The following is a 9,577-nucleotide window of genomic DNA, read 5'->3' as shown; positions in this document are numbered from 1 at the left end:
GGGCTAAAGGCGGGGAAGCTCGAGTGGTTAGGAGAGGAGCCGGTCGCACATGCGCCTTGAAGGAAGATGGCACCTGCCGGCTGCTGTTGCTGCGGCTGGGGCGGCGCTGTGTCCGCAGCCGGCGCTGCCGGGCGCCTCCTGGCGCTGCTGCTCCTGGGGGCCCTGTCCGCCGAGCTGCACCCTGGAGCCCTGGGCACCGAGTACTACTCGCCGCTGTCCCTGCTCAAGCAGGAGCTGCAGCACCGGCAGCAGGCGGCGCCCGGGGCCGGCGGAGGCGGAGGCTGCGACCCGCATTCTGGGGACTGGGGGGACCAGCCTTCAGCGGAGTGCAGCGGTGAGTAGGCAGCAGCAAGCAGCACGGGGGGCCCGGCCCGAGCTGGGGCTCCTGGCTAGGGCCGGCCGTGGAGAGCGGAGGACAGGATCGGACCGAGGGTCCCGGGAGAGTGACGCGGGCCAGTGCCCCCCCAGGACCGCGGCCGCGGGTTCCAGAGGCTCCCGAGGCTCCGCCGTCTTTTCCCGGGGAACATATGTTGCCTCGGGCCCCCCGCGGGAAATCGCGCCCCGTGCTGCTTTCCCGCCTCTGCCGCCCTCCCCTGGACTTGCTCTAGCTCTTCTCTGCTGCAGCTCCTGATCCATCGCCTGTGCGGGAGGGAGGGCACCCGAAAAAAGCGAGGGAAACGTCCTCAAATGAAAGGCTCCCCCGCGACCTTTCCGGATCTCGGCCAGCCGGGGTGCAGTGCAGTGCGGTGGGGCGGGGCGGGCCGAGGTGGGGTGCGTCGTGAAGAGGAGGTCAGGGCAGCCCGGGGCGTCCTGGGGTCGGGGGAGGTGTGAGTGACACCTGCCCAGCTCATGTTCTAGGCTGAGGAGCGTGGTGAGCGGAGCCCTCGAGACACCCTTCCCTCGTTGCTTCATTGTGCTCCTAGAAGGACGCCAGCTATGTCCTTTTCCACCCAGAAACCGGAGAAGGGGAAAGCACCTTTTGTAAAGGCTGCGTGTGCAAAGCACGTTTCCCCACCCCCCTGCCTTCATCCCCTGTATTAAACACAATCTCTGAAATCCACATGCTTAGAGGAGGAAAAGGAAAAAAAAAAGGGGGTGGGGGGAGGGTAGGGACAAACTTTTTTTCTTCTTTAGTTTCAGTCATTAAGACTGACCTGTGATCTTCTTGTAGCTTCAGAGGGTAAAAGAGCTCTGCAGGCTTTGGATTGTGTGTATCAGAAGTTGTGTGTATATTGGAGATGGGCCAACTCATTCATTAAACCTGAACACTACTGGCCTCAGTTTAATAAGTAATGGGAAATGTTTCATAGACAAAGCAAATATTGCCAGTGGATCAGGTGTTAATTGTGTGTGTGTGTGTGTGAAACTTTTCTAGTTTTTAGTTGTTAGTACAAGTTCCTTTTCAAAGGCATTATTAGGGAGGAAAGTGAAGGTTTCTCCCCCCCCCCCCCTCGTTTGTCTGAGTTAGCGAAGTGAATTTGCAAGGGTTGCAGTTAGCTGGGGTTAGGTCCCTGGCTGTAGCATTATTTTGCATTGCCTATATTGGTGAGTAAAACTAAGATTTGTAAGGGAGAGATCAGGCTATGATTAACACAGCCTAATTTGCATGAGATAGACGAAATCTGAGGGTTTGCGTCACTTCTTTATTCTGTTGATAGTCCTTTTTGGGAGGAAGAACAACTTGTGCAAGGAGCATACTACAGAAGTAGTAGGGCCACTCGCACTAGAAACAAGACTTCTTGGCTAGGGAGAATCTAGGCGGTGGGGAAGTAATAAACAAGTAATGTGAAATTACACAACTGTCATTTGAGGTGACTTGGTGACCTGCACAACACTTACTCCAACTTTTGATACATTTTCTTCTACTAAAGCCCTATTCTGTTGCTTCATTATGGCATGAGATGATCCTGGATTCTTGAAATCTGCCTGGCCCCTTCAGGGTGATGCACCTAGGCAGTTATCTGGACTAGTTTACTTAAATTCATTGATACTGGTCCCCAGAGGTTTGGTCACTTGGTGAGGTTTTGTTTGTTTGCTTGCTTGCTTTTGGCTCTGGCAATTCATGGGATCTGTATAAGTAGGGAAGTCCCCACATAAGTTCAATCATAGGTCCCTGAAACTTCCAGATATGTTAAATGATAGAAAGGAAAGGGAACAGAGTTAAAATTTTTCTTATTCTTTACAATTCTTTTAAAAATACTTGACAAAAAATCCTCAAACAAAGAAATTGTTTGACCCTCTCTGTTCTTACTTTGATGGTCTCTCACCTTCCCATACTTAGGGACATGATGGTGATGATGATAGGGTAGTGATAATAACAATAGCTAACATTTTTTGTAGTACTTTAAGGTTTGCAAAACAGTTAACATTATTTTATTTGATCCTCACAATAACCTTGTGCACTAGGTGTTATTTTCCCCATTTTACAGATAAGGAAACAGGCTGAGTGAGGTTGTGACTTGACCAGGATCACAAAACTAATAGGCCTTTGAGACAAGATTGGAACCAAGGTCTTCCTGACTGAAGCACTCTATTTGCTATTCCTCTCAAGTACCCTGGACTTCCAGTTCATCAATCTCCTTACTTCCTATGATCTCTACTTTTTACTCTGCCACACAAAGAAATAGTCATATTCTTGATTTCTACATTAGCTATAATGATGGTTTGACTTGCCTCATTCAAAACTAAAATTCGTATATGACCATGGCTTAAAAAATTTTTGTTTTGTTTTTTTCTTTTCTTCTGAATTTGACAATTTAACTCTGTTCCCTTTCCTTTCTATCATTTCTTTTCTTCTGAATTTGACAAACACCAACAAATGCAAACCATATAGGAATAAGAATAGAAAAGGAGGGTTGTATGTTAGGCCATGAATCTCATCACGTCTAGCTGAATTTTTGTTTGTTTTTTTAAAGTATATATTTTATTAAGTATGCTAGAGCTGTCTTGCTTGGAAGACCATAAATTCCTACCTTTCATCTTTCTTCTTCACTCACTTCCAAACATATTCTTCTTCTTTCTACTCAATCCCTCCATCATCCTCTGCTCTGGTCTTTTCTCCCTTCACAATCTTGACACTATTGTGAGCCTGGTCATATTTTCACTATCTTTAGCTCTTTTTTTTGTTTGTTTTTTTTTGTTTGTTTGTTTGTTTTGCAGGCAATGGGGGTTAAGTGACTTGCCCAGGGTCACACAGCTAGTAAATGTCAAGTGTCTGAGGTCAGATTTGAACTCAGGTACTCCTGAATCCAGGGCTGGTGCTTTAACCACTTCGCCATCTAGCTGCCCCTTATCTTTAGCTCTTAAATCCCTAGTTCCCGATTCCTGTTTGTCTCAGACATTTAATGGCTGTGTGTCCCTAGGTGAGTCACCAAACCTCTCTGATCCTCAGTTTCTTTGTCCATTAGATGAGAGGGTTGGACCTCTAAGGTTCCTTCCAGCTCTGAATCAGTGATCCTTTGAACTTTGTGCTAGGCATCTATCTAAATGTTCCGTAGGTACCTCAAACTCAATATATCTAAAAGAGAACTTACTGTATTTTCCCATTAACATAACCTTACTCCTCATTTCCCTTTTTCTATCAAAAGCATTACCATCCTTTCAGTTTTGCAGTTTCACAACCACAGAGTCATACTTGACTCTTGACTTTTCTTTCCCAGCCCATGAGAAGATAGTAAAGTCAAGTGAAAAAATCATGATTCTTCCCCCACAGCACTTAGTTCAGTGTCTGGCATAGGGTAAGGTGTTAATAAAAGAGGTTTTCATTCATAAATTCACCGTATCACACACATCTGTTTTTTCTATTCAGAAGGACACCACCCTAATTCAAGCCCTCATCATCTTTCATCTGGACTATTTCAGTTATCTCCTAAGAATTGTTCCTGCTTCTCTTCTTTCCAGTCTATCCTCCATACCGCTGCCAAATTGATATTTCTAAAACATAGGTCTGATCATATCATTCCCCTGCTCAAGGAGGTTAATAGGCTCCCAGTTGGCTTCTAGGATAAAAATATAAACTCATCTATTTGACATTTAAAGTTATTCACAATGTGGCTAGAGCCTATCTGTCCAGATTTTCACATTTCTAACCCTCACATATGCTGCTTTCCAGCCTGACTTGCCTCTTTGCTGTTCTTCATATATGACAAGGCATCTGGCAACTCACTACTTTTATGCCAACTTCCCCAAATTCCTATTGTGCTCTCCTTACCAATACCTCTTGGAATTCCTAGTTCCTTTCAAGCTCAACCCACTTGTCACCTCTTATAGAAGATATTTCTGATCCTCTCCTTGAAATTACTTTGTATTTACTTTGTATAAATTCTGTATTTACTTATCTGTGTGATGTTGTATGTTTCCCAATAGGATGTAAACTCCTTGTAGACAAGAAGCATTGCTTTTATCTTTAGTCCTGGTGCCTATCACAGTGCCTTTGAATGCTTGTTGAATTGAATCAGCTACATTCAAATTGACCTTCAGACTTTTTCAGAGAGATTTTTTTTTTTTGCAGGCAATGGGGGTTAAGTGACTTGCCCAGGGTCACACAGCTAGTAAATATCAAGTGTCTGAGGCCGGATATGAATTCAGGTACTCCTGAATCCAGGGCCAGTGCTTTAACCACTGCGCCATCTAGCTGCCCTCAGAGAGATCAAAGAAAGGAAATTAGAAAGAGGCCATATAAAATTCTTTTATGGCTGATGCCTTCTTTTTTTATTATTAAAATCTCCTGATTTTAGTCTTCCCCTATCTTTGAATTTTTAGGATCTTAGAATACAAAATTTAGAGCTGGAGAAACTTCAGAAGCCCTTGAATCCCAACCCTCTCATTTTACAGATGAGGAATCTGAATCGAAGAGATGTAAAGTAACATAAGTGCCCAGGGTCACACAGTTACAAAGTGTCCCCAGCAAGATTTGAACCAGGTTTTACTTTCAGTCAAGTGACCTATCCTCCAGGCCATGCTGCCTTCCCTGGAAACTTAATTATTTTGACTATTATGCAGTGCTCAAAAAACATGAAAAATGTGGTTGTGTACTAAGGAAATAATGTGATTGTCTGGAAGTTGGGAGTTAAGTTTTCTTTTTAACTCTCTTTCTACATTTCTGTGTTGTCTGGTGAAATCTATTATTTAAAATGCCTAGGCCAGGGGCAGCTAGGTGGGACAGTGGATAAAGCACTGGCCCTGGATTCAAGAGTACCTGAGTTCCAAAATCCGGCCTCAGACACTTGACACTTACTAGCTGTGTGACCTTGGGCAAGTCACTTAACCCCCATTGTCCCACAAAAAAAAAAAAATAAAAATAAAATAAAATAAAATGCCTAGGTAAACTGAAGTTATAAGCCCTGGCAGATAATTTTTGTGACATTTTGAGGTCTACAAATAAAAAAAAAATGAAAGAACATTGGGTTGGAGTTAGGAAGTCTGGATTCTATTTCCTGCCGTACTTCCAATTAGATGTACGATGTGGACCAAGTTATTTAATCTCTGAGTCAGTTTCTTATTTGTAAAAGGAAGGAATAATAATAGCTAGTACATTGCTTTACAAAGATCTTCATATTTGATATTTTTTTCTCTTTAAAAATTATTTGAAACATTATTTTTCAGTTTTTAGTCGCAAATTCTCTCCCTTTCTCCCACCTCTTCTCCACCCACTAAGAGAACAAGCTAAATGATATCAATTATACATGTGAAATCATGTAAAACATTTCCATATTAGCCATATCACAGAAAAAAGAAAAAAATAAATTCAGAGAGTTATATTTCAGTTTGCATTCAGAGTTCATCAGTTCTCTCTCTGAAGGCAGATAGCATTTTTTCATCATGAGCCCTTTGGACTTGTCTTGGATCATTGTATTGATCAGAGTAGTCAAGATTCTCACAGTTGATCATTACAAGATTGCTCTTACTGTGCACAATGATCACCAGGTTCTTCTCACTTCACTTTTCGTCAATTTATATAGGTCTTCCCATTTTTTTCCTGAAACTATCCCCTTCATTGTTTCTCATAGCACAGTAATACTCCATCACAATCATATGCCACATATTATTCATCCATTCCCCAATTGATGATCATCCCCTCAATTCTTTACTACCACAGAAAGAGCTGCTATAAATATTTTTATACATATAGGTCCTTTTCCTTTTTTTTTTTTAATCTCTTTGGGATATAGATCTAGCAGTGGTATTGTTGGGTCAGAAGGTATGCAGTTTTTTAAAAATAGTATTTTATTTTTTTCCCCAGTTACATGTAAAGATAAATTTCAACATTTATTTTTGTAAGATTCTGAGTTCCAAATTTTTCTCCCTCCCACCCTTTCCTTCTCCCTCTTGAAGCTAGCAAGCAATCTGATATAGGTTATATATTACAATCATGTTAAACATATTTCCACATTAGTCATGTTGTGAGAGAACAATCAGAACAAAAGGAAAAAGCCACAAGAAAGAAGAAACAAGAACAAAAATGAAAATAGTATGCTTCAGTCTGCATTCAGACACCATAGTTCTTTTTCTGGGTGTGAAGAGCATTTTCCATCATTAGTCTTTTGGCATTGTCTTGGATCATTTTATTGCTGAGAAGAGCTAAGTCTATCACAGTTAATCATCACACAATGTTGTTACTGTGTACAATGTTCTCTTGGTTCTGCTCATTTCGCTCAGCATCAATTCACATAAATCTTTCCAGGTTTTTCTGAAATTTGCCTGTTCATCATTTCTTACAGCACAGTAGTATTCCATTACATTCATATACCACAGCTTGTTTAGCCATTCCTCAAGTGATGGGCATCCCCTCAATTTCCAATTCTTTGCCACGACAAAAAGAGGTATGCCCTTTGGGCATAGTTCCAAATTGTTCTCCAGAATGATCAGACTAGTTCATAACTCTATCAGCAGTTTATTAGTGTACCTATTTCCCCTCAAACCCTCCAGAATTTGTCATTTCTGATAGGTGTGAGGTGGTGTTTTATTTTTTATTTCTCTAATCAATAGTGATTTAGAATATTTTTTCACATGACTATAGATAGCTTTTATTCCTTCTTCTGAAACTGCTTGCTCATATCCTTTGACCATTTGTCAGTTGGAAAATGGCTCATATTTTTGTAAATTTGACTCAATTCTCTACTCAGTGTATATTTGAGAAATGAAGCCTTTGTCAAAGAAACTTGCTATAAAAATTTTGGTATTATTTCGTTGTCTGTTGTACCTTTTAGCAAAATATAGTTTCCCTGATTATCTCTTTTAATTAGGTCTATTTTGTCCAATTAGTATTTTTCTTTGATCTTTTGGTTGTAGCTATTTTCATGGTTTTATTTTCTTCTGAGTTTGTGTCTTGGTCTTCCCTGCCACTGTAGTAATTTTTTATGGTCAAGTTCTTTGTTGTTTTTAAGTTTTCCCAGCCTATTTCTTGACTTTGAACTTTATGTTAAAGTTGGACTCTGCTCATCTTTGGGTGGGGAGGCACTGTCGTAAGCTTCAGGTTTTTTGTGCTGTTTTCAGTGCTAGTTTTGGTGGTCTGCAAGTTTTTGGTGCTTCCAGGGTGGTTGATATAGGAAGACTTGTGGTCACTGCTCTCCTTCCTGGACTAATCTTTACCCAAGAAGGGCCTCTTCTCCAATACATCGGCAAGTCCTAGCACTCCTCTTGGCCCTGAAACTGTGACCATGTTCCCTATTCTCCTGCAGCCACAAGTACTAGGCCTCTACCCTGGTATCACAGACCTCTCCTGCCAACCTCCTAAGTGGTCTTGGGCTTGAAAAAATGGCTCACCCTGACCCTTTGTTGGTTCTGCTGCTCCAAAATTTGATTTGAGGCATTATTTTAAAGTTGTTTGGAGGGGTATGTTGAGAGACTTCAGTTGGGTTGCTGCCTACCACTGTCTTGGCTCCATCTACATTTGATCTTCACAACAACACTGGGAGGTAGGTGCTATTATTATCCCCATTTTACTGATGGGGAAACTTAAGCAGACAGAGGTCAGGGTCATACAGCCAGTAAGTGTCAGAGGCCAGTTTTGACCAATCTTCCTGACTCCGGGTCAAGTACTCTAGGCACCTAGCTACCTCTATTGGTCATGTGATCATAATCTTGTGTGTGTGTGTGTGTGTGTGTGTGTGTGAGAGAGAGAGAGAGAGAGAAAGAGAGGGAGGGAGGGAGAGATGGACTTCTTTGGTTGTCTGGTGAAGTCTATGGAATCCTCAGGAAAATGTTTCTGAATGCTTAAAAGAAAATTCATAGTATTTCAAAGGATACCAATTATATTAAAATATAGATGTCAAAATCTTTTAAAAAACAAGTTCATGGACCTCAGGTTTAGAACCTCTTAACTGGATGGTCTCTAAGTAAAATTTTTAATCTTGAATAAATTCAACCAGAACCCTATTCCTGACCATACTTTTATCAGTTTATTTTCAAAAGCATTCCTTTGAATCATGGATTCTGGATCTGGAAGTGCAATTGTTGAGTCCTCTTTTAATATATGAGGCTACTAAAGCCTAGAAAGTTCAGGCAGCTTACCCTGTGTTTAATAGTGGCAAAGTCAGGACTAGAACCCAGATCTCCTGCATCTTATCTTGGTCTATTGTTCTTTCTACTCTGCTTCACTGCACACAGGGGACACATTTGGATCAGTGACTTATGTTTGTCTACTACAAACCATTTGGTACATTTACAGTTTTTTGTAAAAGGAAAAAAAACCTCATAGGATGAAACCACTTTCTTTTAATTTTGAAATTAATTTAACACTAGGCAAGATGAGCACCTTCATATATAATTCCAAATTGTACATGAAATGGTGAATCTGTGTTATGAACAGCTTGCTATTCTCTTTAAGCATTATAACAAATTCTCCAAAGTGATCCTGCTTGCCCTTGTTTTACACTGACCTTCGTTCTATCGTCTTCTATGGATTTTATTATTTATTTATTTGTTTGGTGGTTGGGTAGTGAGGGTTAAGTGACTTGCCCAAGTTCACACAGCTAGTAAGTGCCAAGTGTCTGAGATTTGAACTCAGGTCCTCCTGATTCCAAGGCCAGTGCTCTATCCACTGCGCCACCTAGCTGCCCCTGTCTTTTATGGATTTTAAAAAGTGCTTCAGTGACCTTTTTCAAACTTAAAAAGAAAATTGGTAAACCCATTGCCAGCCTTCTTTCTCCTCAGTGAACTCCCCAACCCTATGAAAGAAAGAAAAAAAAAATAGAACCCTTGTATCAGCCATACGTAATTAAGCTAAACAATTCCCCATGTCAGCCATGTCCACAAATGTGTGTCTCATTTTGAAACTTTAGGTCCTTGTTTTTCTGTCAGAAGGTTGGGAAAGTATTTCTGCACTGGTCCTTTGGAATCTGGGTGGTTGTTTTGTGGATCAGAGTTCTTAAGTCTTTCAAAGTTGTTTTTCATTACATTATTGTTATTGTTATTTTAAAATGTTTTCTGGGTTCTTGTCACTTCATTCTGCATGAGCTCATACAAGTTCTTCCAGGTTTCTCTCATAGCATCCATTTCTTCAATTCTTATGGCACATATTATATTCATGTACCAAAGTTTGTTCAGCCATTTCCTAATCCCCCTTTCCTTTTCTTTG

At 41.2% G+C, this 9,577-nt stretch overlaps 1 protein-coding gene across 2 annotated transcripts in view; it reads left to right on the top strand.

Moving 5' to 3' along the window:
- The first annotated feature begins 32 nt into the window (after positions 1-32).
- TTC13 (tetratricopeptide repeat domain 13) overlaps positions 33-9,577 on the top strand; it is a 91,175-nt gene continuing 81,630 nt past the window's right edge. For both annotated transcript variants that reach the window (XM_043964525.1, XM_043964524.1), the window contains exon 1: positions 33-334. In XM_043964525.1, coding sequence (XP_043820460.1) covers positions 67-334 — 268 coding nt within the window. In that variant the 5' untranslated portion in view covers positions 33-66. The remainder of the gene's footprint in view (positions 335-9,577) is intronic.

Source organism: Dromiciops gliroides, chromosome 4 (assembly GCF_019393635.1).
Source record: "Dromiciops gliroides isolate mDroGli1 chromosome 4, mDroGli1.pri, whole genome shotgun sequence".
Taxonomy (NCBI): domain Eukaryota; kingdom Metazoa; phylum Chordata; class Mammalia; order Microbiotheria; family Microbiotheriidae; genus Dromiciops; species Dromiciops gliroides.
The sequence above is the reverse complement of the archived record's forward strand: the minus strand, read 5'-3'. Positions and strand labels throughout refer to the sequence as shown.